This window comes from Hippoglossus stenolepis, chromosome 1 (assembly GCF_022539355.2).
Source record: "Hippoglossus stenolepis isolate QCI-W04-F060 chromosome 1, HSTE1.2, whole genome shotgun sequence".
In the NCBI taxonomy this organism is placed as follows: domain Eukaryota; kingdom Metazoa; phylum Chordata; class Actinopteri; order Pleuronectiformes; family Pleuronectidae; genus Hippoglossus; species Hippoglossus stenolepis.
This window is the reverse complement of record NC_061483.1, coordinates 2,671,368-2,698,848: the sequence shown is the minus strand read 5'-3', so window position 1 is coordinate 2,698,848 and position 27,481 is coordinate 2,671,368. Positions and strand designations below refer to the sequence as shown.

General features: G+C 42.8%; 2 protein-coding genes across 3 annotated transcripts; one reads left to right on the top strand and one right to left on the bottom strand.

The window, feature by feature from the left end:
- The first annotated feature begins 1,179 nt into the window (after positions 1 to 1,179).
- Positions 1,180 to 11,379, top strand: LOC118120895 (mucin-5AC). 2 transcript variants are annotated; one of them, XM_035176488.2, is made up of 3 exons: positions 1,180 to 1,488; positions 4,467 to 6,693; positions 9,543 to 9,860. In XM_035176488.2, exons 2-3 carry the CDS (start codon positions 4,476 to 4,478, stop codon positions 9,719 to 9,721), a joined length of 2,397 nt encoding a protein of 798 aa, XP_035032379.2. In that variant the 5' UTR covers positions 1,180 to 1,488; positions 4,467 to 4,475; the 3' UTR covers positions 9,722 to 9,860. The 2 variants fall into 2 exon arrangements, with proteins under 2 accessions (XP_035032379.2, XP_035032284.2); XM_035176393.2 differs by having other exon boundaries at positions 1,332 to 1,488; positions 4,467 to 11,379.
- LOC118120992 (non-muscle caldesmon) lies at positions 3,690 to 26,069 on the bottom strand. Its single transcript, XM_035176611.2, has 15 exons — positions 24,694 to 26,069; positions 19,875 to 20,015; positions 17,608 to 17,860; positions 17,274 to 17,410; positions 16,881 to 17,142; positions 15,580 to 15,690; positions 15,200 to 15,223; positions 15,005 to 15,046; positions 14,108 to 14,139; positions 13,802 to 13,886; positions 13,185 to 13,322; positions 12,983 to 13,081; positions 12,574 to 12,657; positions 11,898 to 11,991; positions 3,690 to 3,994 (listed from the first exon to the last, which is right to left on the bottom strand). The coding sequence occupies exons 1-15, from the start codon at positions 24,747 to 24,749 to the stop codon at positions 3,969 to 3,971; spliced, it is 1,584 nt and encodes a 527-aa protein (XP_035032502.2). The 5' UTR covers positions 24,750 to 26,069; the 3' UTR covers positions 3,690 to 3,968.
- Positions 26,070 to 27,481: the final 1,412 nt, after the last annotated feature.

The window sequence follows — 27,481 nt, the reverse complement described above, 5'->3', positions numbered from 1 at the left end:
TTAGGGCCAAGAAAGTTGTGTTAAAATGTTACATACGAGGTCTGAAGTAGGTTTTACTGATGTTAATGTTCATTTAATGCTGCTTTCATCATGATTTAGATTCATTCATCTTGTCTGTGGTGAAGACTATGATTCCTACTGTCTCCGTCTGTAGAGAAATACTCTCCTGTGTCCAGGGTTATTCTCTACTAATCTTCAGTTATGGGCAAGTATCGCAAAATTCTGATATTTCTTCATATCTGTGTTACAGTTCATTCATTAAGGTCTTAAAAAGTCTTGAATTTAACTTGTTGAAACCTGCAGAAACTTTCCATGCACTCAGGAATAAGTCACTGATCAAATAAAAAAACTGCAGATTTCATGTTATAGAGAAATATTAAAGTCAGAGATTCTTATGTTAAATGACCATGAATAGCAAACCTTATCAGAGGAATAACCTGAGGCCAGTGGAAGTTCTGTGGGGGCTGAGGCCGCCCCCTCTGAACAAGCTTTTGGAAAAAGCTACAGAAATCCTCGAAGACTGAAGAGCTGCTGCTGCTCTGTGCTGCACAATGCTGCCACTGGTGGTCGGAGGTTGTACTGCAACAACACAGTAGGAGTACACAAAAATACACAAGTGTTAAAGTCTCACTTGATTTGTTCAAGAGACACTGAACTGAAACTCATGTTGGTTTAACAGAACACAAACTGGATGTTTGATGAGGGACATATTTTAACCCTAACCTCAATAAAACACGTTATAAACATAATACAATTTATTTTTTATACTTAGTTTTTAATACTTTTTTGTACACAGTCATCAAGTACTCTACTGAAGTACGATTTTGAGATACTTTACTTTACAATTTATTTTATTCCACTTTTTAAAATTGCAATTATCAGGTTACAAGTTTCTTTGAAGAAAAAAAATGAACATATGATTATATATCTATATGTCTATTGAACTCAATGTGAATCTCCTTTTGTAAAACAAAAACAATATTCATAATGGTTGACAACATAAAGCAAGGTGCATTACCGAACTTCTACTGTGTGTTTCAATATCCTGCTTCCTCCCCCATTCGGAGCTGTATCTCTTATTACCCTTGATATTTGCAGCTTCTCCCTCTCTTCCGAACAGTGCTACCGAGGTTGAAATGGTTACCAACAGTTTAATAACGGCTGTGCACACTTCCTGATGCCAGATAAATGTCCTCCTCACGTCCCGGTCGCCCCCTGCTGCTCTACACAGGTGACCCTCTTCCCTCAGGTGGAGGTGGCTGCGCTCGGCCTGTAGGGGCTGAACCTCAGCCATCTCAGGTGGCCTGGAAACCCCCGTCTGCCCCTGCAACACACACTGAAGGCAACAGTTTTATTTTTGGAGTGGCCACGGGCACGGTGGCTCGCTCCCTAAGGCTCTGGTTCACTTCAGGATGAGACGGCCCTGTGGCACTCTGAGCCGGGATTAACAAGCAGAGAGCATTTTGTCCCGACAGCCGCTCGCCGAAGGTAAACCAGTCAAACTCGGTGTCTGTTGATTGACAAGCTGGTGGTTCTGCAGCGTGTTGCTGAGCCGTCAGCCAGGTGCTAACCTGCAAATTATGCTTAGAATTTGGTAGTGGCACGTGCACGATCTGAAATCTCAAAAGCATGATGGATATCAGACATTAAATCCATTAGAGGAGGGAGAGCTTGCAAAGCAGCGCTTACCATGTTGTGTGTTTCTGCACAATGTTGTGCCAAGTCAGTGAAAGCATGAGTCAGCAATGAACAGAACCTTCACACGAGCAAATTGATTTTACTTTTATTCCTTTTTTGGGCCTTTTTCTGTTGTAAATTATAAATAAATTCATTCCCTGTATTATTTCTTTCTTGCACTGAACAGTTTTCAGCCTGACCAGCTGAACACAGCCTGTCTGTGTGTTGATCCGATTAACACTGTAGCTGCACGATGACAGATAAAGAGTTCGGCCTCCTAGTTGTTTAATTGAGTTCCTTAAACGTAGCTAGATAGAGGTCATGGTACAGTTTAATCTCAAAGCTAATGTTACACTTTCCTCTTTTGAGCTCCTCCAGTGGAAACCTCCCAGAGCCTTAAAAGGGGGACGTCTCATGTGTCAGCTGGCCTTCTGCTCCCTGTGGCTGCAGGAGTCACTCAGTGACAAACGGGATTCATGTTAAACTCACAACCAGACAAACATCTCAGAGTTTCTACCTTTCAAAACAAACTCAATGTTCTGTACTTCTGTAACATTCAAGCCACAGATTATTGAACTTGCTAAAAACATTCAAGCACGATTATCCTGCGTCTTCTCTCCAAAGTGGTGTAAAGGCGACGTAAATTAAAAGTCAAGATAACCCCGGCTCCGAGACACGAGGCCGGAGCTCACGGTCCTCGCGGCTCTGAGAGGATTTGGGCCTGGGATTGGTTTCCAGCAGACTGAGGCTGTGTGTGTGGCTGCAGGACGACAGGCAGCAGGTGCTCGGTGTCAGGATGTTTGCTCTTATTTCCCTCCGTCTAAAATTAGAAAGTGGCCCATAGTGTCACCCAAAGATATTCAGACAGGAAGGGAACAATTCAGCTCATGTTGCCGCAAGGAAAGGTAAAATATTATCAACGTACGACATATCACGTAGAAAATATTATAATCATTTATAATATAAAATATCATTTTAATCTTTATGTATTCTGATAAATCGTGTAGGTTTTAATACAGCAAGTGAATCAAAGTCAGCACCGGCACGTCTGCCAATTATAATTCTGGGTACAGAAATATTCAGAGAAGCTGTTTTCACACATGACACGTCCCTTAAATTAGGTCCAGACTTTGCCTTTGGAAAAGAAAGAATGCAGCAGGAAAACGTTTGTGTCGGACAACAGACATCAGGACAACAACAGGAAAATGGCCAGAATATCAGGAGGGGGGGGGTGCAAGGGTAGAACATGCAGGACGCAGGACGGAACCCGTCGTCTTTGTCAGCATCTTCTACGTGTGTGGCTCCTCTTTTTCCGGCCTCATTCTCACATGGGCCGACTCTAATATTTTGCAGGAAAACTTCCAGCAAATGTCCGCGGCAGCTGACACGTTCTCACGGAAAATTTCAGGAAAATATCCAAACCTCGGTGCGTGTCCGACAGAAGCTTATGTAAGATTTGCTGTCTGTGGATTCCATCTATGACCTTTGACCTCCTTTTTACTGTTTGCTTGTAACATCACTGGCGGAGGAATCTAGAATTTACTCGTGCTCTCGTTTGAAGTTGCTAAACGCTAACACGACTTCTCGCTGCGTGACCCTCGTCACTCTCCTGCACGAGTCGTTAATCTTCCTTTGGGTTTACTTTTATTTCATCCCGAGGTCAGTTTTAAATTTGACGTTCTCCTTGAGAGACTATTTTCATAAGTAGTTTGTCATCATTTCAAAGTAGCCTTGCCATAAGTAACGGCTTTACATGCCTTTCTATTTCCAATAGTGACGCTTCCTGTAGCCATGCACCATCTTCAGGACCCAATCAAGAGATCTGAAACCTGCTGATGAGTCCGTTGTCATGGGAGCTCATAGTTCTCTAAAGCCAGCCGCAGACGTGTCCAGCTTAAATCAGCCCAGTCAGCAGCTGAATAAACTACAGGGGGAACACAGCAGGAGACAGAGACCTCACATAGAGAGTAAATCACAATTGAAGCAAGAACACAAAGAGTCCGACACCAGGAAACTTTTTTAAATGATTTTATTCCATCGTATTCAAAGATAAGAGAGAAAGAGAGAGATTATTCACAGGATTAAAAAGAAAACATGTCCAGTATAAACAGAGAAGAGTCTGACTTTTAGCTTCACTACCTTGTAAAATGATAACATGAGTGGAAAAGGAGGTTTGGAATCACAACAGGATTTAAGAGAATTTCCAACCTGAAGCTTGAAACACGGAGAACGTTGAAGTGAGAGTCGCTAAAAGATTTGTTTTTCTTCCATGAAAAAGTCCAATATGTGTTTCACAAATCCTCATAGAACTCTCCAGCTGTAAAATAAGAAATAACTTGATGTCAGCATTTATAGTGGTTATATACACACACAATTAATGGCCTTAATATTTAATGATAAATACAAATAATCATTCATTATTTGACCAACTGCTGAGATGTGATATGTCTGGAATGAAAAATGTACATTTTGGGCCAGACTGTGTTTTAGAACATTTCCAGCTGCTTCGAGATTGAAAACCTCACAAAATGAAAACAGCATCATATTGAATTCCTGCTCTGAGGTCTCAACAATTTAGTTTCTAAGCATTAGAAGCAAAAACCTCAGGTATTGTGACTCAGGTTTTCTGAGAAAAACCTTCATAATTAGAATAAACAAGTTAGAGGTGGTGTCAAGCCTTTTCTTGAAAATCAGTATGATTGGGTTGTATCTGCTTTCCATGTATGCAAGTCGATTTTTGCCTTGATTTGATAAGATAAGTGAACTGAGAAGTGTTATCCGTCTTGCAGGAGTCAGACATGCTGATGGAAGTCAGCTACAGTAACGGGCTGGAGCCTGACCTTTCCCAGCAGTATCCTCCGGCCTTGCTGCCAAAACCAGGCAAAGACAATGCACGGCTTCAGAAACTCAAGAAGAAGAGAACCAAGAAAAAAGGCAGTCTCTCTCAGACGCCCGTCCCCTTTCGCTCCTGTTTGTCGCCTGTAAACGAAGCGAGCACGGACCTCGAGCACAGCGACCAGTCCAGCCCATCGAGGACACCAGAATCAGTCTACATTGCGGACTCATCACTGTCCGGTTTCCCCTCCCTTTTTGATCACTCTGCATTTCCTCATCCTCAGAGCAGCCCCTACGGTCAAACTGGCAGCTTCCCCCCTCAGTCTTACACGACTCAGATCAGGGCTCCTGAAGAGCTGGTGGCTCCACTGTACGAGTGCTCCTCTTTATTATTCGACGACGAAACCCCTTTCATGATGCCACCTTCAGCTTCACCAGCCCCATCACCACCTGAGCAGCTCCCCGCACTACCTCTTCATTCTGCTTTTAATTTAAACATGACAGCAAGTTCCCATAGGTCAGTCACAACAGTCTCTTCTGCCACTGTATTGCAATCCAGCCCTAAAATATCAACTCACAGCCTGACCCTATCCCCAGCTGCCCCCAACTGTGGCCCAGGACCGGCACCTTCTCAAGTTGCAGACCTACCTCCTGTTCCTGTGCTGCTATCACTTTCAAACAACCAGACACCTTTTGTCCCAAGGGAGACAAACGCCACTTTAAAGGACAGCCCTCAAACTCAGATGTCGTCTTGGACTGCCAGATCCCCCAGTAATGGCAACCTCGCTCCAAACCAGATGCCCTCTGAGATAACTGCCTCAAAAATATCGCTTGTTGAAGCGGTGAAAGAGTCAAATCCTGACTCCTCACAAACCAGGATTTATACCTCAAAGGCAACATTTTATGAGATCTCTAAACCCCCCTCCATGCAGGACCTCACAGTAATAAACCCAACCTGCCATGGAGCATCATTATCTGCCACAAATAGGGTGAAAACAAATGTGCCAGTCTTGAAAACTGATCAGAAAATGTTTGTAACCAGGACTCAAAGTGGAAGACCTAAGACTCCCTCCTGCAGACCGTCTCAAGTATCCACACCCACTTTTGAAATATCCAAACCTAACCCGCTTTTATTTGCTGCAAGTCCCAATTTACAAGCTCCTGCTATTGCTAAAGAAACTCCACAGAATACATTATTAATTCAAGCTAGTGTTAAACATAGTAAACCTGCTAGTAAACCTCTTACTTCCACAGAAGAGCCGAAGCGAACTGATGCTAATCAAATAACGTCCATCAAGCAAAGCAGCCATTACAAAGAGATAGAGAACCAGCACACCCGAAGGAGTACAATAAATGTAAGTGTTGCCAATACTGAATTGTATCCCAGAGAGAATTTATCATCAAGTATCACTGCACCTGGATCTGTTGTGGCCAAACCAACATTGATGGAACCTGTCGACCCACAGCTAAAAACAGACCAAGTTGCAGGAAGTGAAGCTTCATCTTTTCCAAAGGTTCCATCATTTTTGACTGTTCCAAACACCTCCAATCTCAAACCAACACTGGTGATTTCAATGCAAGCACCAACAAGTCCAAGCCCCCTGTCCACCCCGAATCGTCCTCCTGCGTTTGAGGCACGCAAGTCCTTGACATCCTTATTGGAAACTCAAATGACGTTAGTGACCTCCAAGCCCAAATCCCGATCGACTTATTATGGCCTTACTCCATCTGAGTATGCTGCCTTTGGTGGAATTAGGAGGGTAGCAGCACATCAAAGCCCTGTTACCTGCAGGGCTAATGAAACCTTGTTAAACAAATCACAGTCGGAAGTAGCTGTTGATGTATCACACATCTCTAAGTCTGATGCAACAAAACAAATCAATGGAAATCAAGATCTTCTCTCTTCAGTGGAGGTTTCTGCTGCTCACGGTTTACAGCCTCTGTCGCCTCCAACGGATTCACAACGTCCGGAGGAACTGATGGTCACATGTAGCAAAGATCTGTTTGAGGAAAGTCTCTCAGAAGCTCAAAGTTTTGGAATACAATCACTTAAAACATCTAGTGTGGACACAGTAAAACCTGAGTTTCCTCTTGGCTTGTCACAGAAAACAATGCAGCAATCACCAAGTGACGTGTCCACACCGCAAGCCTCATACTCTGAGGCTCCAATACCTACAGCAGGTGAGGTACACGCACAAAGTGCAGCACTATTTTCTATGGCTAAATCACTATTTACAACCCCATGCCTGACTGACAGCAGTGGAAAGTTGAGTTCTTACTCAGCCTTAGTGAAAGTAGATCCAAATGCAGATACACAGCTGATTGCAAAAGGGAAAGATGCTGATCATGAAAACCAGGTTGTTCAATCTCTTGCTACAGAGAAAGAGCTCAAATTCTTAGGGAGTACCATCACAAATGGTGCGTCCATCTTAGGAACCCAACAAAGCACCCAACTGGTGTCAGAAACACCACTGCCCAGTAGAGTGGCTACTGAAACCATCGTACCTAAACAGAGAGAAGTAGTTAACCAGCAAATCAAAGCAAACAGGGAGGATATTGGACCCAACAAAACAAACAGGGGAAACAATTTACCTTCTAATGCTGCCAGTACAGAATGGGTACCTGACAAAACAAGCACTGAGCACCAATTCTCGAATGTATTCTCTAAAGAACCAGTTGCTGTTAAGACAGTGCCCATGCTGCCACATGAGCCAGTTACAGCTTATATATGTTCTGCACAGTCCAATATCTGCACCGTATCTGCGGCCGAGCAAAGCACCAAATTTATACAGCAGCCCGGCGCCAAAACTCAAACTTACAGTCAAACTGTCGAAAACAAGATGAACTTACCCAGAACAGGTCTCTCGTTGATACAACCTCAAGCACCAACTGTTGTAAACCCATATCCTGTAAATACTACACCACTGAGTAAACCCAACAGAGAAACCAAACAGCCAGGCCTGTCAATCACTGCAACCAAATCGCCCAGGATATCAGACACTAAATCATCTGTCAAAAGTGAGACAGAACAATCAAAAGTGCAAACAAGAGATCCCCAAAAGACAACCAAAATGAATGATAGTGTACTTGTTAACACACAGAGTAGCATGAGAACCATTGGCCAAGATAAAGTTGCTCAAGGAACAAGTTTCTACACAAACTCAAGCAAAACGACGGTAGAGATTAAACAAGCCAATGAAACAAGTCTTAGAATATCTGCTAAAGATGCAATACTCTTTAGTCAAGCTAGTATTGATGCCAAACCTCCAACTAATAGTAATATTAACACTAACAGGGTAAGAAGCTCATCACTAGACCTCCACAACTCGTTGTATCCACAACTCAACCGTGAAAAAGTCAGTTCACTGACAGCGAAAGTGGAAGTAGAGAATCTTCCCTCTAAACTTATCCCAGCAGAAGACAGTCAATTAAAACAGGCTTCAAATCTTTCAACAGGAAATGTAGCACTGACCACACTGAGCGGTGAAACCAAGTTATCAGACCAACAAGGATTAATAACAGTCAATAAGTTTTCCACAGACACAGTCTCACCTGGACAACCAGGAGGTTTAGAGCCCGTTCATCACCTCAAACCTGCTGCAGAAACTGCTCTTGGTGTTACTGAAGCCAAACTCACCAAAAAGCCCCCGACAGAAACTATTTTGCCAATCCTGACAGATCCAGCAGAGGGCAGTAAACCAACATTTAATACTGGACGGGTCAGTAAACCAGCAGTGCCGTCGAGCCCAACCATGAGGCGAGTCGCACCAAGGAGCCCTCAGCTGAGATCAGAGAGACCTGGTAGTCAGTCCGCAACCAAAGTACCCATTGATGAAAAATCTCTTTCTGGCTCTATTGCCCAAACAAGGGTCCACATTAACTCGGATGGAAAACACATTTCCAACCTTCTCGCTGAGCAAAGATCATCAGAAGCATCCGCACCTCAAGTCACTAAAACTGCTGTAAAAGAACAATCACCTTTAATCAAGCCAATTACTGAGCGTAAATATTTATCAAGTCCCACTCCAAGAACTAAGCACTCTGTGACAACCAGTGCTGTGTCAACATCCATTTCCACTGGTTGTATAACAGCAGACATATCTAAAGTCAGTGTAGAACAGCAAATCATGACAGTGCCAGGTCATATCATGCCGTCCCAAGAGAATGATCAAACTGTAGTGAGCTCTCAGTCTGGACACAAACAGTTCCGGCAATCTGTCACTGAAACAAAGAAATCTAGCAGCCGCACTGTAAATACTCAAACCCTCTCACAAACTGCTGTAAATACCTACGCTACTACTAATATTCAGATCCTCAGTGAAGCCAATAGAGATTTTAGAACCCCAGTTAGCCCTCTTACAGTAACTAAACCTTGGACTGAAACAAGAGCTTCCCCGCGGCCCGAGCCACGAGTGAGGAGTACACCTATACGAACATATACTCCAACCATAGTTCAGGGCTCTCAAACTCCTGTGTCTTTAAACGACACAACAGAAACAATACCCTCGTCAGTCATTATGGCAGAACAGAAAACTGCTCCGATTACACCTCTTCAAAATTATACGTGTACAAGTGCTGTTCCGTCTTTGGCAAAGTCTTTCACAGAGCGTATCTCAAAACCAGAAATAAAACCATCCAAGGACACTTCAGTCCCTGAGGTAAAAGCACATTCCCCGACACAACAAGTGAAATCAAACATAGCATCAAATTCTAGTAAGCAGGGAGAACTCCTATCTACAGATCCTGTTTTAACCAGTAAACCCACTTTAAAACCAAAACGTCCCACTAAGCAGATAGAGCCAAGACCCTCCTCTGCCACTGTAGAATCAAAACCCCCAGTAGTAAAACCCGATGTAAAGTCAACTTCAAAATCTCCCCTCGATCCGGTCCAGATTAGTAATGTTCAGTCTTCATCAGAGCTACCAGTGCAGAACATTTCCCCTGCAAAGCCAGCAACAGATACTGACATGAAACCGTCCATAGTTAAAGCTGCTGTGATTGACTCTGCCACTCCTGCCTCTCTGCCTCAGGCCTCAGTCTCAGTCAAAGCTCCATCACCAAACAGAGGAACATCACCGTCATCTCAGCAAAAAGCTGGACTCAAAGACAAGGACGTTCCGAAGACCAAAAGGACTCCTGCACCGACGAACGCCCCAGCAGCCGAACCCTCCAGGAAGTCAACGACATCAACTGCATCTTCAATTGCTGATAAGAAGGTTGTGACAGCAGAGACACCCCCTCCAACGGCTCAGCCCAAAGCAGTCCAGAAGCCCAAAGGCCTTAAGGGTAGGCTCAGCGGATGGACACGGCTCAAGAAACACATGGTTGTTGAGCCAGACGAACCAGTGTTTCCAGAGATTGAGGCCAAATCTCAGGTCGTCGACAGTGGCAGCAACGAGACAACAGATGTAGGTGGTAGCGATAAATCGGTACCTGACCAGTGTGTCAGTCAGGATGTGCTCAAGAACACAGAAGCTCCCAGGGCGTTGAAGATGTGGGACGCCCTCCTCTTTCAGATGTTCTCCACAAAAGAGCGAATAATGCAACAGGTCAGCAACACCAAGAAGGATTCAGAAGAGAAAAAGGCCCCGAAAGACAATCAGGCAGAAGTCCCCTCTTTTGTCAGTCGCCTGCCAATTTTGCTCTACAGCCCCCGATTTGATGCCAGGAAGCTTAAAGAGGCAGCGGAGAAGCCGCTCACCAAAATAGCAGCTGTGTTTGAAAGGGGGCTGATAAAACGCAAGTCTCAGGAGGACGAACGCAAGGACTTCAACAGAAAAGCCAGAGGATTTGGGTCGTCGAAAAAGGTGGATATGTAAAATGAACTGAAGCTTTGAGAGTGAAGAGTGATTTCTCTGTTCGGTGATTTATCGTGAGATTGGTGCAATGATCTCAGCAAACTGAGAGATGCTCGGACGAGAAGAAACACATCGCGAGAATTTGGAAGAAAACAGACGAGAAACAATTTCTGCAATAGAGTTAATTTTATGAATCAGTTATTGATTCCTGCTTAACCAACATCTACTGTTTTCTAATTGTTGGAGCGAGAGTATTTCCATTGGTAATTTAAAATAAAATGTCTTCTTGCATATTCTCCGTATGCGTTACCCGTGAAAACGTTAAGAGGTGATACACGGCGTCTTTGCACTTTTAATGATGTGAAATAATGAATATGAAAAATAGACAAAGACAGCAAAGAACTCTGAAACTGTACTTGGTTGGATTTGTCTTGTATCATTGGACGATGGCGTAGGTTGGATGTAGTGTTGAATGCACGATCTGTAGATACTCTGATAGATTTAAGACCGTTTCATTTGTCACGCTCCACCTTTTTCTATTTTTTCTAAACAAAGTTGGGCTGTTAGCGTTCACTCCGCTGGTAGGCAGTTTTTTATCTCTGTAACACATAGGGCTTTTACATTCCTGGAACAACAGGGCAGATGGGTTTAGAGGACGAAGAAAGAATGAAGGTTTGAAGTCAGAACAGATTAAGGTTCCTGAAAGTCGGGTGTGGATGGAAACGTGGTGGGACCTGTCCGAGCTTTCGGTCAGGGCAGAAAATACTGAGGCTGGTGCATTTTGGGACGAAGTAGCGTGGTTCCAAAAACCAGAAAAGGCCGTGACAGCTGCAGAAAGATCTATGTGAAAGTGACATTTCATGGCTTTTGAGGCTTAAGCAGGTATCAGCATGTTGCTATAGAAGTTGTTGTGTTGTTTTCCATGAGATGACCATCGTGATGTGGAATTTCTTTTATAAGAGGGGACTTTATAAGCTAACTATGGCCCCATTTATTACATTGACGCTTCATCCATGTTTTTGTTTACTGTGTGATTTTAAAAAATGCATAAAGCTGAATGTGAAATTCTTGTGTTTTATTTCTCCTTTTTATTATCCCAAGGCTGCAGTGGACGAATTAACTTAATGCAACAAGGTTTAACACGAGTCACACCTGGTTTAAAGGTGACGCAGATCTGATCTGTCTGGTGTTGTTCTACTTTTTATTGTCATCAAAAATCCATGAAAAGACCAAAATCTAAAGTGTTGAGTACACAATAAACATAACTACTATGTGCAATAAGAGTAAAACTGTTTAAGACATCTTGAAATCAGCTTGAAACAAATCAAATATTTAAAAAGTCAGTGAGGCAACTTTTTTAGACTAATTTAAACTTCTCAACACATTTATAAATTCAAGGTAACTCAGTATTCATCAATCTACTTATTGATTTAATGTCAGTAAGTAATTAATTCAATAGGCTAAGTTTAACATAAATGTAATAAATACAATTAAATATGTTTATATAGCATATTAACAAAACAGTAATAACACGATAAAAATGTACTGCTGTTTTCCCACAGAATCTGGATTAAGGGCTTTTCTCACCTGACAGACAGTTCTCATCTTCGTCAACAGAAACCTTCTCGTACTTCCCGTGACTGGTCACCACAAATTTGTACTTTTTACCAGAGGAGCTCTCCTGAAATACAGTTCAGAAAAAAACAACGTTATCAGTAGATAGGTTGACAAACTTCACTTATTACTTATTTAATCGTATTTAAAGTTTTGACTTCAGTGTACAAGTTTAATAAGTGACGTTGTCCTTTGGTCGCAGTGTCTTTGAGACAAAGTGTAAAGTTGGGAGTTTCATGTGCAATTCTCAAACAAGCACCTTAACGTAATAAATAAAATAATAGATGTATTTCTTATATACAAATATAATAATAATAATAATTATAATAATAATAATAATAATGATAATAATATTAATAATAACATGTATTTGTAAAGCACCTTTCATAAAAGATTTGCAGCTCAAAGTGCTTTAGATAAAATATAGTATAATATATTTTGTAAATCAAACTAGGAAGAAAACTGATTTTAAGAACATGTTAAAATTACATTAAATAGAAAATAAAATATAAAGAATTTGAAATTAATTTAAGTTTGAATAAATATTAGAGCACAGAAGTGCCAGCAAGTTAAAGATCTAAATATATTTAATAAACAAAAGTAATAAAGTGCGATTCATCAGTCGACAGCTTTGGAAGTGAGTTCGTACCTTCCCGTCCCGTCCTGGAGAGAAAGTGTCACCAAAGCTCTCCCACAGATTCTTCTTGTTTAAAACTCCTCCAGGTTTTATTTCCTGCAAAAAAAACAACAACGTGCAAAACCGTCACCTCTGCTCAATGAGCTGTAAGACGCTGCTGCTGCCACACGGGGGCGACGTGCGGCGACTGATCCACAGAACATGAGAAGAAGCTGGGGGGTGTGGGTGCGTGAAGGAACAGAGAATAATGACCTGTTGGCGTAGAAAGAAAAACTGAGAGAGACTAAAGAGACAAGAGAACAAAGATTGATCCGGAGGTGAAGTGTTCTGTGCATCCTGTCGAACCTGCGGCAGCAAATCAACACATCTCAAACAATCAGAGTATTCAAGTACTGTAAGAGTATTTCATGGAGGTACTTACTGCAGGTTTGGAGGGCGAGCTGCACCTGCTGCCATCTTCACCTCCTCTCACCCACTGGTTGATGAGATCAGCCACGCCCACTTTTAAACCATCCGCATCCTGCTGAGGAAAACAAACTTTTAAACTATATTCTCATTTACTGAGAGTGAAAGGTGTTTAAATAAAGCTTATCACACATTGTATTTGTTAATCGTCTCTTGACCTTGGAGGCTGGGACTGAGGTGTTCTGGTTCCAGGCGTCTCCGGCTTCAAACAGGTTCTTCTTGGCAGCGACGGGTTCGGTCGGACTCGTCAGGTCGGTGAGAAGCTGAGCTCCTGATCGTCCTTCCTTTGAGGAGAGCTGTGGAAACACAGGGAGGTTTACATGATACCAACAGTCAATGTCTTAAAACTGACGCCTGAATCTAGACACAGAACAATCTGGGCTGTGTCTGAAATCACAGGAACAACAGAAAAACACAAATGACTCTGCAGGAGAAACTCGGGCTCGGATCAGAAGTGACGGATTCACCACATGTGGGTGAAAGTATTAATTTCCTCTTCTTTAATTTGGCTAGATTTTTGTCGAGATGCTGACACTGCACTTTTTCAGCTTGGCGTTGAACTTCTGGACGTTGGTGTTTGAACAGACATGAATTTAAATCCTCTGTACTAACTAGAAAAGATGTGTAAAAGAAACCCCTGGAGAACAAACTTGCATGTGAGAGTTTTCTCACATGATCTTAAACGTTAAAGCGTTATATTTGGTATTTTAGATCCTCCGACAAAACACATATTTAATGATGTAGTCAAAAAAAAAAGAAATAACTTGTGTTTTACCTCCAGAGCTTGTGTGTACAGCTCCCGTTTCTTGTCAATCTTGGAAACAGCCACAGGGGGCGACGTCTTCTTTATGCTGCCGGTGCTTTAGAAGAAACATAGACGATCGGAAACATTAAAGAGTTTTCATCATGTTTTATATCTGCACATGAGCTTAAATGCAACAGAGGGAAAGTTTGAAAATGACTGAGCACGACAAGCAACTTTCTAAACAACACTTTCGTTGTGTACAAAGACTGATTCTTTTTTATCTAGTTCTGTTTTGTCAGACTGCCGAGCTGTTGAATCTCACAAACACACACTCACCTCCTCCTCAGAGACTCAGTTCTCTCGATGATCTAGAAAAGACACAAAGTTTTTATTGGAGCCAAATAAAAACCTGATGTGTATTTATTTGATCTGTTTTTGAGGGAAGAGTTTGAAAGAAATCTGCAACATGGACTGAATCAGAATGAGCTGTTTTTATTTGAATGTGTTTTTGGTGACGTAAGCAAAGAAAAATGACCGGAACAGAAGCAGAGCGGGATAAGATGAGGACCAGGAACACAACCACAGACATATGAAAAACCTCTGAACAGACAAACTGCCACTTGATTGTCCTTTGGCTTTTCTCTTTGTAGTTGTTTTGCATATTTGTATAGTTATTCTGTTTCTTTTCGTAGTATTTGAGTCTCTTTGTAGTTCTTTTGAGCGTCAGTGGGATTATTTTTAGGTTTTCTCTACCCCTTTGTATCTCTGAGGTTGTTTTGGGAGACAGGGGTAGAGTCTCTTCGTCATTGTTTTAAATCACTTGAGTCTTTTTCCTCCTCTTGATGGTTGTTGGTGTCTCTTTCTAACTGTTTTGAGGCACTCTGTAGTAGTTTTGTAGTTTTAATTCGTTTCTAATCTTATCGATCACTATGTGTTTGTTGTGAGTCCTTCTGGAGTCTTTTCGAGTCCCGGTAGTTGACCTGCGTCTCTTTTCAGTTGATTTGAATCTATGTGTTGTCTTTTTTGTCTCTTTGTAGTCCATGGGTGCATCTGAAATAGTTTTGTCTTTCTTCAGGAGGTTTTTGCGTCTCTTAAAGTCTTTTTGTGTCTTTTAACTTTGACTTTCAAACCCAGGCCCAGTGTTCAGGATTAATCGATCCATGCCTGAAACCTCGGTAGTCTTTAAGCAGCTGCTGACCTTTGACCCTGACCATCGTCTGTAGTCGTACTCACTGTGCATTTCCCGTCAGTCGAGACTCTGCTGTTGATTTCATCCTGTAAAGACACAACGTGCTGAGTGACCTGCGGCTCTGACATCTCACAGATAAACAGTCGGTCAAACAGCTTGTGTGTGTGTGTGTGTGTGTGTGTGTGTGTGTGTGTGTGTGTGTGTGTGTGTGTGTGTGTGTGTGTTTGTGTTGTACTCACTGGGTAAAACTGTATGAGGAGTTTCTGTTGCCGCCGCAGAAAGAATGAAAAAGACAACATGTATAATGAGTGCGTCACCACAGGCTCATGGGAAACGTAGTTTTACTCCTTCAGATTCTTAAATTTAAACTGTGCACTGTGCTGGTTTGTTATGAAGAAGATACAAATATCAGATGATATCTGCATTATCTTTGACAATATTACATATTTCATTACTTCACTATTTACCTAACAGCAAAGGTAATAAGTTACATTACTTGTTTCATTGCCTTTAAGCAAAGACACCAAATCCCTTCACCTGCTGCTGCATATTTTATATCTAACGTGTAGAAGTTGAATCAGAAATCATTTATTGTATGGACCTTGTTTGGCTTTAATACCTTGAAAGTCGGGCTCATGGGGCCGTAGTTTAACGGCTCCTCGCCTTCGCTGCAGAGAGAACTGGCAGATCTTCTGTTCACCTCCACTCTCCTGGTGGTTTCCACTGAGCCCTATGACAACAACAATGTTACGTAAGATAAGATAAGATGAAATAAGCCTTTATTAATCCCAAGAGTATAAAGTCTAAAATATTTTTCATGTGACACTCGGAGAACACGTGTGTCCGCACCACTGCTGTGAGGTTGTGTGTGAATAGAAATCATGAACATCCCACTGAGTGAAAGTGTTGAACACAACTGACGACATGTGTTTTAAGGCTCCAGTCGTGGGGGTAAAAACTTGGTGAAGCCCCCTGACGTTTAATTTGCCCTGAGGATTTTTTTGACTGTGGCACCATGAGTGTGTTCCTGTTGTGTTTCTTTTCGCTCACACACACACAACGGCCTCGTTCAGACCTGCTGTTAACGTCCGTCCTCAGAGATCCGATCACACTGGTCAGCTCGAAATTTCCCACCGGGTATTAAATGTGTCCCGGACGCGTCTCCTGTGATCGGATCTCACTTCGCCGCTCTATATGCAAATAAACATGTTCGTCATTTGTGTTCACGAGGACCAAATGGTTTTTTACCCAGTGTGATCGTACAGATGTGTCTGCAACGCACTTGTTGAGGTTATGTGTGTTTTCCTCGGTGAAACTGAGCGTAAACTTTAGTTAGAAGAAAACTCCTCGGGTCACATGTTTGTGTCAAGTGTTCATCTGCTTATGACATTTTGCTCGATAGATCATGAGAAATCCTCTGAGCAGAATCCACAGTTTGGCCTGAAAACACGAAACAGATTTATTTTTACGTCTGGTGCATAAATAAATCTGTTGTGATTGTGGTGCTGCAGGAAAGGAAAGAGTGATATGGTAAATGGATTTATATATTTTATAAGTTTATGTGTTTGCATTGAGGTTTTCCAGTCTTACAAATGTCAGAGGAAACTTTGGGGTTAGGTATGTTGCCAAAGGGCACTTAGGAATGCAGACTGATGGGTGTTGGGGATCGAACCACCAACCCTCTGTTAAGCGGATGACCCTCTTTTAGTTCCTGAGCCACAGCGGCTGTATTATGAATAAAATGACCAATCAAAGCTCTTTTCACAACTACTCACTTCCACCCACTGACTGAGCAGCTGTCAGGAGCAACTTGGGGTTCACAGGAGGAGGTGGGATTTGAACCAGCAACCCTCTGAGCCACCGCTGCCCCCTACATGCTCTACGAGTGCATAGTTGTAACAGCTGCATTAGAAAGCCAACCTTGTTTGGCGTCTTGTGCTCTTCCTCCTCCTCCTCCTCCTCTTCCTCTCTGTTTCTCTGCTCCCTCCTGAGGTGAAGGTCGTCCCTCTCTTCACGTGTGAAGCTCAGCTCTTCTTCCTCCTGATCTTCTTCATCTCCGCAGCTCTGTCTGGTGTCTGCCGACCTCCGCTCCTTCTGCAGAGCGGGCTGCACAGCTTCCTCCTCCTCTTCCTCCCTAAGCTCCTCCTGCTCCACCTCCCCGTCCACCCTGCAGGCCGCTCCGCTGTGGAGGAGAAGTGGTGAACAAAGTCCAGGCATGGTCAGATCCGAGGATGCAAACACACAGCAGACACTGGACAGAGGAAGCGAGTTGGGATTAGAACAAACATGTCAGACAGTGAGTGGAGAACCCACCGGGGCCTCATGGTCCCTGCAGCCAGGTAGGAGGCCCTGTCAGCCGGATGTCCGGTGGCGTGCTGCAGTCTGGCGTCCTGCGGCAGAAACACTGACGAGCTGTACGAAGTCCTGACTTCCTTTTTGCTGCATGGAATCTAAAATAAAATAAAAGCATCGCAGGTTAACACGCTTGATGATGATCTGCAGAATCGTGATCTGCACGACAATCTGCAGAATATTCAGATACAGGTTGATTTTAAAAGACTGTTTTCAGATGCTCTGCTTCGTCTTCTGGAGACTTTTACTGCACAGTTTGGAGCTTGTTTTGGCTCCAGCTCAAAGCCTCTCGCACCTTCTCTGCAGGTCTTGTTAAAGTTTCCTGGGGCCGACTGCTTCCTTCCAGCTCTCGTCCCTCCTCTTCATCCTGTTTCTCCTCTTCAGGTCCTGGTTTCCAACGTGGCGCGGTGCTGGGTGTCCGCTCCCTCACTCGACAGACGTGCTGCACCTCCTGCTCGTTACGATTCTCCAACCTGTGACTCCAGTCGCTGAAGCCCTCGTCCTCCTCCAGAACCAAGCAGCACCGGGGCTTCAGCTCCCCGTCCAGCCTGAGGAGCATGTGGAGAACAGAGGAGAACGTAAAGGACTGATGAGATGATCCAGGATGAACTGAATCCCAGTAGACACATAAAACACACAACGTGCAGCACTGTGACACACACCTGAGGATACGAAACTCACGCTTACTTTACTTTACAACTAGAGCAAAGATGGTATAATAATACTGTTTGGCATAACTTCAGAAAACAATAAATTCAGAATGAGGGCCGTTCATAAAGTATTTATTAGTGTCGGACTAAAGGGAAGTGGGGGAAAAAGTAAAACTGCTGTATCTCTGAACAATCCTGTGTCACAGGTTCGTCTCCCACTTTGAAAACCTCAGATTAACATGTCATCACCTGGAGCTGTTAACAAGTGAACAAGGTAATCATCAAATAAAATTCTGTACTTTTATTTGATATTTTACTACTATGTCCTTATTTCCAGGTACTGGTTTGTTATTCTAAGTTTGTAATAATGCTGTTGCATTTACAAGAGGTTCTATTACGACCTCTGAGCAGCGCTGGAGGTTTTCAAAGTGGGAGACGAACCTGTGATACGTAGTTCAGAGGTAGTTTTGTGCAGAAACTAATAAATACTTTATGAAAGGCCCTCGTTATGTATTTGTTGTTGTCTGATGTCAAACAGTATAATTATACTGATCTTTGCTCCGTTTGTGAAGTAAAAGAATCGGTGAGTCTTTGTATCCATCTTTAATGCGATCCACAGGTCTGGAACAGGGGCGGAGCTGAGAGAGGCGACAGGTGGCAGACGGGGGAGCGTCGGTCTCCATGGCAACAGAGACGGTCACCATGGAAACATCAAACAGAGCAGCACAGTGATGAACACCTCCTGTTTGAGGTCGACTCAGATCAACACTAACAACACAGATAAATGCTGATGATATATTATCTTGTTTCTATATTTTCTTATCTTATCTTTTTTGCAAACAACTTTTGAAATTTGAAAGAAAGAAGACGATGATGCAAACTCTGGATTTCTTGGATAAATCTTCTTGCAAATAAAACACTTGAAGTGTTAAGTTATTTTTTTATATGCCGCTTATAGGCTGAAGATAGAATAAAACGCATGTTCTGAAGTTTTACGACTGTTTTTACGGAACCAAACTTAACTTGTTGCCGAACCAGTGGTCAGATTAATAATCATATTCTCACGTCGGGCGGAACAATGAAGCTGATGACTGAGGCAGAGTTGGATGAGTGAAGCACATTTTAACACATTCAGCCATTTTCAGTCTCAGGTGACGAGGATATTTCCCTCGAGACTTCCTCCTCCGACGTCGGGACGAACAACAAACTACAGAAAGTGATTTTCTCAGCTCGTTCACCTGCAGCTTCACTGGACGCAACGTTTCCCCTGAACTCAGCAGCTGAGGGTGAATAAACTTTAACAAGCAGGACGGTTACATCCGATCTGATCTAACACAAACAAATGCATTGTGTCAGCAACAGAAATCTGCAGAAATCCATCCGTGCAGGAGGACGAGCACCAACCAGGGAACTTTTATTTTACATCCTAAATGATTTATTGATCTTTTCTAACTTATTAGTGACAACTCATGAAAAGACTTGTGTAAATGCACGAACAGCAACTTGTGCAACTTTGTTCTGAACTCCTCCCTCCGCCGCGGTCCAACAGTCCCTTTGAATTCTGTCAAGATCATTTGTTCTACAGTTCATTAAATATTGAAGATACTTCAAACTGTTGATTCTCCACTAAATCCATATCAACTCAGCTACACATTGGTGACACTCACAGGTTTGTATTTGTTAACGTGCGGCGGCGCCAATGAAACCACATTCGAATCAGCGAGATGCAGATTTTTATTTGAAGTTGCACCAAACTCATAAACATCAGTCAGATTTATTCCATTCAACCACAAACATGAATTTTTCCCTGAGAAAAAGATGAAAATTAAAACACAATGTTAAAGGAAGTGAGTATATATGTTTATATGTAAAGTTTTCTGTTCAGTATTAAAAACATCAGCATCGCACTCACTCCGTCCTGTGTGTGTCGTCATGGTGATGGGTGGGCTCGGGACAGGCCGGGCCGCCCTCTCCTCTCTGAAACTCCCTGGCTCTCCTCCTCTGCTCCCGCTCCACCTCCTCAGCATCCTCCTGGCTCCGCTGGGCCGTCACCCTGAAGGCAGCGTGGACACCAACACACACTCGTAAAACATCGGCCTGTAAGGAGTCGGTAAACATCTCAAAGAGCAGAACCCGTTCTCCCTCTCCTGTGAGAGTGAAGAGGGAGGAGGCTGCTGTTTCTTCCCTTTCAGTCTCTTTAAAGAAATTAAAATTCAAACCCAATCAATGTTTGTAATTTGTCTGATTCAAACAGTTTAAGAAAGATGATTTTCTCAGGTTAGTGGATTTGAAATTAAAAAAAGACGACTTCTCCCTCATGAGAGTTAATTCACTTCTTCTGTCTGATGAGTTTTAGTTTGCAGTGGGCGGGACTTGATAACAATAACTCCTTTTATTGTCCATGCACATCTGGAAGAGCTCGATCCAGCTGCTGTGCTGTTTCACTTAATCCAAACCTCTGGAGGGAAACAAAGACGAGGAGGAGGAGGTGAAGGTGAAGGGACAGAGAGGGAGGAGGAGGAGGAGGAGGAGGAGGAGGAGGAAGACTTTCATCCTGCCGACTTTCATCTTACTGAACACACGTCTGCTGGAAATATTCAGCCATCTGATTGGCTGACAGCTTGAAAAGGTCGAACTCTGAGCACAGAAACTGTTGATTGGGAACAAACAAGTTTTCCACAGTGATGTCATCGTTTTCAAAGGAAAATTCCAGTTTTTCACAACTTGGATTCCTTTTTTAAAAGCCATGATGGTATTCTTAGTTAATAACTGAAAGCTGGGAAAACGTCACTGAAAAGAAACTCAAGAAGTTATAATCTGTCCAGTAGTTTTTTTTGCGTTAATCCTGCTGACGAACAGAAAGACAAGCAAAAAAAAAGATGAAAACATAAAACCCTCGCGATGCACTTTATGTTTAATGGTTTTTCTAAAATAAGGTTGAAATATCTTCTGCACTTTCTGATGAATAAAAAATACTGTCCCTTTTATCTGTGATAGGTAACCATCTTTGTTCAGAGGTCTCTCTCCGTTTGAAATCCCTAAGCCGGTAACATGTGTCCGGTAAAATCAGTTTGTGATCACATCACTGCAGCGTCACAAAAACAGGCCTCGGGCCTGTTGGTTTTTTTATTAAACATGAAACATCCAAACCATATTGACCAACTGTGGCTCGATTAAATGCAAAAATAAATATGATTAACAGTCCACACATGAGATCATCACCAAACATCTGTAATGTGCAGAGAACCAAAGATAAAAGCCTGATTAAAATGGTTGAAGCTGCTGGTGGAGACATTGGCCACGCTGCGGTCACTATCATGTGGGAACGTGACCTACATCAGATGGTTCCCAGTGGGGACGTGGTGGGATCAGTGTTGGCAGGACTCAGTCTTTATTTGATGTGTGACTGTTTCAGCTTCTCACTCAGGACTGTGTGTTTTTAAAGGAAATGATTAAAGTGGGGATCAGGTTCGATTGTGGAGGTGAAAACTCGCCTCTGACAGTCCAGCACATCCTCTCCTACGCTGATATTCATCCATCCATCATCTGTACGGATATTTGGATGTTGTGTGGGGAGCTGGAGCCAATCCCGGCTGACATTTGGCGAGAGGCGGGGTCACCAGGGTATCGCAGGGCCGACATACAGCTACACAACCTTTCACACTCACATTCACACCTATAAACAACTCCGAGTCTCCCATTAACCCAACCCCAGCCTGCACGTCGCTGGACTGTGGGAGGAAGCTTGAGTCACCGTCAGAAAACCCACACAGACACATGGTGAACATGCAAACTCCACACAGAAGATCCCGCTGAGGCAGAAGTGCAGACCGCTGCACCACTATGCCACCCATTCATATTCAGGCTCCTAATTTGAATATGGGTTACTACTTTCTATTGCTGCAGCTCCTCTTTTCAGCCTCTGTCTCACTTTTGAACTTTGCATCACAAAAAACACCAAAGGAAAGAAACACTGAAAAAAGCATAAAATGTCTCCTTCAATAAATGTAACACCTCATTTAAAGTCATATGATATCATTAGATCAGACACATGTAAGCCAGCGATTATGTTTCCTACAAGACAAATTAGCTGCTGCAGATTAGTTGTGTAGAAACGTAGATTCTAGTCGACAGCGTTAAGGAGGCGACGTCACTGCCCTCGTCTTTCAAAAGCCTGAGACGGAAGCAGCTGCAGATGAGACATGTCTTCTCTGCATGAGAATGTCCTGTGTGTCCTGTGTGTGCAGCACATTGTGGAGTTCACGCCACCTTCAGGGTCTGATGGGACATTTAACAGGACGCTGTGAAGCACGAACGTGAAACAAGCAGATTATGGAGGAAATCTCTCTGATACACATCACTTTTTCCACCATTTACACAATGAGGCAATGGAGGCCTGGGGAACGGCATTTTCTTTGTGTGTGCGTGTGTGTGTGTGTGTGTGTGTGTGTGTGTGTGTGTGTGTGTGTGTGTGTGTGTGTGTGTGTGTGTGTGTGGCGGGGCGGGAGGGCGTCCAGGACTCAGCCAGATGATGTCATGGCCATTAAGGAGGTTGCAGCTATAAAGGAAGCCATTGAATCAAAGTGTCATTTTTCTGTGACGTCGCACGGAAATGTTCCACCGAGGAAACAAGGACCTCTCTGACAATGAGGAGAAGTGGTGAAGGGTGAAAATGTGGAAAGAAATTTAAACTCCTGAGCCCGTTGGAGCAGAGGACTCAGGACGGACTGAGGGAAGAGCCCAAACTCGGCTGTTATTCTCAGATCTCTGCTGTGAGCCCGGAGCCCAGAGCCTGCAAATGTGGAGCAGTCGACGAGTTGAGATCAGACGGAGAACATCACTATTACATCTGCGTTAATTTACAGTTGTTTTTATTTTATTTTCAGCAGTTGCCTAAACTCCGAAGCTGCATTCAGTCGACTCATGGTCTCAGACGGGTTTGAAATCGTCTGAACCTTACTGACGACCACAGGCCGGCGTGCTGCTTCATCTGTGTGGTGTTCCACAGGGTTCGATTCCAGGTTTCTTATAGTTTTATTTTTGTGACCGCTGCGCAGGTCTCACAGGAAACTCTCACGAAGTAGCCGCTGAGCAATAACACTGAAGCCAGGATCACTTAAAGTTTATATTTTAAATGACTTCTGCACCAGAGAAAACTTTTGTGACGCTGCCAAGGTCGCATGGAAAATAGAAAATGTTTTTCTATCTGGGTTTTCATAAAGTGAGAAGTAGAGTCGCCTTCTGCTGAGGATTCAGGAGAATACACGTTTCAAGCAGTTACACATTGGCTTCACTTTCTAGACCTGGAGTCTTTTCTGTAAAGACACAGAAAACTATATTTATCCACATCATTTATATTATTCAAAATCAGTATTTTCCTTAAAAAGAGTATTGAACATCAGGCACTTTGGCTGATTCATGCTTTGTAACAGAAGTATTTAAACATCGTATTTTAACGCCCTATTGAGACCAAACTCACTCTGACTGTTTTCAATCGAATGGGAAAACCCCTCATTTCTTCCAGGAAACACAGATCCAGTCGTTTCTGCTTCAGCTCTCAGAAGCTCAGAAACTTCACTTGTTCTCTCACGTGCGACACGATGACGATGTTTTAAATAGTTTCACTGTTGGAGATGTTGACAGGCTGAGATCCATCTTGTTAATTGAACCTAAACCTCAATTGAACTTCAGCTCTCTGCCTATATTTGGATTTCATGGCTCTCGATTGTGAGAAGTGGTGAAAATGGTCGACGGCACAGAAACCACCGGGATTATTATATATATATATTTTTTCCATTAGACTATAAAGAGCTCAGGATGAGTCAGCTGATGATCAGTCGTCCATATAATTTTGGTTTAATGATGTGATCTTGTTTTAACCACTGGTGATTAGGTTGCATTACGACAGTTCCTGTTTTTGTGTCACCAATGTACATTAATCATTTAACGATTTACAATTTAATGTAATGTTTAAGATGGTTTCAGACATTGTATTTCATATGATATATATATATATATGTATATATTCTAATGTGTGTTTGTGTTCTGTGTTTAACGTGGCTGCAGATTTGTGGACGACAAATACGAGATGACGTAAAAGGAAAAACAACAACAACACTTTTTTGCACTGCAGTCCAGAGACGATGCATTATCACCACAACTCACAGCTACAATGTATCTAGTCTGAAAATACTTTAATACAACAACATGCATTTAAAATTGTACTTGAGTAAAAGTAAAAATATGTCTGCAATTATGTACTTTAACTGTCAAAAGTAAAAGTATGATCTGTCTGTGTACTATGGCAATGACATAATGTAATATACATGCATTAATATGTAAGTGGAACATTTATGTTGTACTTGTTCATTTACTGTTATTTTCTTCCATAATAATTCATCGAAGTAATAAACTGATCATATCTTCATGTGTGATATTTTAATCTTTAAAGTAACTTGATAAATACAATTTATAATTTGGAGTAAGAGTTTTCCGCAGAAGAAACTGGAAATACTCAAGTACATCACAAGTGTTTCAAGACTCAATCAATGGAGTCGAGTAATTTCCTTTAGAATTACTTTCCACCTCTGATTACAAAAAAGATTGGAAATAATAAATAAAAGACACATTTTGTAGAATTACTAAAATATAGTTTGTTTGCACCGTTATTATGAAATTCCACAGTATGGACATTTTAATCAATGCAGGAAAAATAAATGTTGTTCTCTCACCTGATGAGGTTCTGCAGGAGCTGTCTGCTGGAGTTCCTTCTTCTGTTGGAGGACATGGTGGACTGAGCTGCACCGGGTCCTGGGTTCAGGTCCTGGTCTGTGGTCCTGGGTTCAGGTTCAGGTCTGTGGTCCTGGGTTCAGGTCCTGGTCTGTGGTCCTGGGTTCAGGTCCTGGTCTGTGGTCCTGTGGCTCTGGATCTGTTCTTGGTTCTGGAGACTGTTCCTACAGCTGCTCTCTTCTTCTTCTCATGTCAGCCTCTCTCTCTCTCTCTCTCTCTCTCTCTCTCTCTCTCTCTCTCTCTCTCTCTCTCTCTCCACCCTCCATGTGGTTTTCATTGAAGCATTTTGACACCCTCCACCCTCCCTCACCCTAACCGGGGTCATGTGACTCTCCCAAGGGGAAAGTAAGATGATATCATAACAGTGGATCAGTCACAATATTGTATGCATGTACAGTTTTACCATTCAAGTCACTTTAATGGGAACACACACACTCTCTCTCTCTCTCTCTCTCTCTCTCTCTCTCTCTCTCTCTCTCTCCTCTCTCTCTCACATAGCATTGACATGTAAACAGTCTGTATAACTATGGTGTTTCTTTTTGGTGTTTATTTAACTTTTTCATAGTTTTGAAATCAGTTTCAATTATTATTTTATTTCTACATTTGTACTATTTTAAGCTGCTGTGTCTAAATCTAAATTATGACTTTGTGTTTGGGCTCCACGTTCTGCTGCAGAATCAATAAGTGACGGTTCTGGATGATGGATAAGAAACCAAACATGTGACGCACAGCACTGAACATACGTGCTATTATTAAAGTAATTTCTTAAAGAACAGACACAGATTGAAGGAATAATAAATGAGATCACAGGACAAATTGAGTCCAAGCCGAGCTTTTGTCTTTAAGGGACTTTTAAAAAGAGATTTCTGGTATTTTTAAACCTGGGCTCTGTATCATTAAATGTGTGTGTGTGTGTGTGTAAATCAATGGTACTTACAAATTATTTTGGAATCGGTCTAATTACAGCGCAGCCACTGCCCTCGTGTCACAGCTACTGGTGGAGGCCCATTGTAAATATGGTTAATTTACACACCCACATTTATAACCACAGGGCCAAGGATGAAAAATACCAGAATCCCCCTCGCATCCTGGGTTCAGTAACTCTGGATGGATGTCGGAGGTGAAAGGATTCCGAACTGAGGAGAAGCCGTGGTCTTTGCTGTGACTGTGTGAAGTTCAGATACGAGCAGCAGCCTGACGACGAGGCTGAAGCAATAATGAGCTGGATCTGGTTTCTGTCCACCCGCTTATGAATAAGATATGTCAGCTCGGAACAGGAGCAGCTGCTGGAGGCGCCGAGTCGATCTGCTGCGTCCACACCGAAGCTCCCGGCTGACCGTCACAGCCCTGAGCCCCAACACCACCCTGTGTGTGTCTGTGTGTGTGTGTGTGTGTGTTCAGACACTCAGATTAGAGACTCAGCTCCTGAACACAGAGACACAACTGGAACTTTTCCCTTTGAAAAGAATTCTCTTCATCCAAAACACACAGCTGTGCATTAGGTCACCCAGGCATTTCCAGCCAACACTGATTTATTTACACACACACACACACACACACACACACACACACACGCACGCACACACACACACCGCACACGCACACGCACACACACACACGCACACACGCACACACACACACACACACACACACACACACACACAAATCCCACGGGAGATTGAAACACTCACAAACACTCCACAAATCGGTTGCCGTGGTAACACTCCCACAGCACTTAACACAGCTCGGTCTGAGGCCCCCGACTGCCAAACATTCAACACTTTCTCCAGTGTTTCACAAAAACAGTGTAACACAACTGATGATTATATATCATTTATTGTTGTGAACTAAAATATTCCAATGTTTACCCGGAAAAGACAATAAATCTCAATAACAGAGACGGAGATTAAAACGTTAATAAGTGTTAAAATCATTTAATTATTCAACATGTTTGAGTAATTTCCTGATTTAAAGCTCAGTGATTATTTCTCTGTGCGGTTGTTTTCGTTGTTAGTGACAGAGTCCACAATAAATTCAAGTTCTCATATTCTCACATACGAAGGATTCACAGGAAACAATGCTGAATTTAAACTGTTTTCACAATTTGATTTATTGCTTCGTGTGATTACAAACATTTCGACTAACTCCTTTTCCATATTTTCCATCAGTGGATTATTCATGTTTTCTGTGAAGGAGTAAAGGGACGAGATGGAGTGATGTTAAATATCATAATGTCAGGACCGGGGGGAGGAGTCCCCGTCAACACAGCTCCTGACTACAGGATTACAGACATGTCCGAACAATGTGGTCTGGACTTTGTCCCGGGTCAGACTTGTGGGTGGAGCCTGGGTAGATCTCCTCGTCTTTCCCAGTTTACGTCTTCGTCTTCTACGTGTACAGTTCCTCTTCTTCATCCTGAGATATTTCACATTAGCGCGTTAGAAAACATCATCAACCGACAACTCCCTCGTGGTGAATCCTCAAGATAATCTCCCTCTTACATGGGCTCATTCGGACATTCACAGGAGTTCTTACTCGGGGGGGCTGGCAGGAAACTCTGGAGATCTTCCGGAGTCTGACTCGCTCATTTGTGCCCCTCCGGAGAATGTCAGGAGACTTCACGGACTTCAGCGCAGGTCTGACGGTAGAGATTCAGCCAACTGTTTTATTATTTCTTGTATCGTGCAAATTGCTCTCGGAAACATTTCAAACTCGAGTTCATTTCTCTTT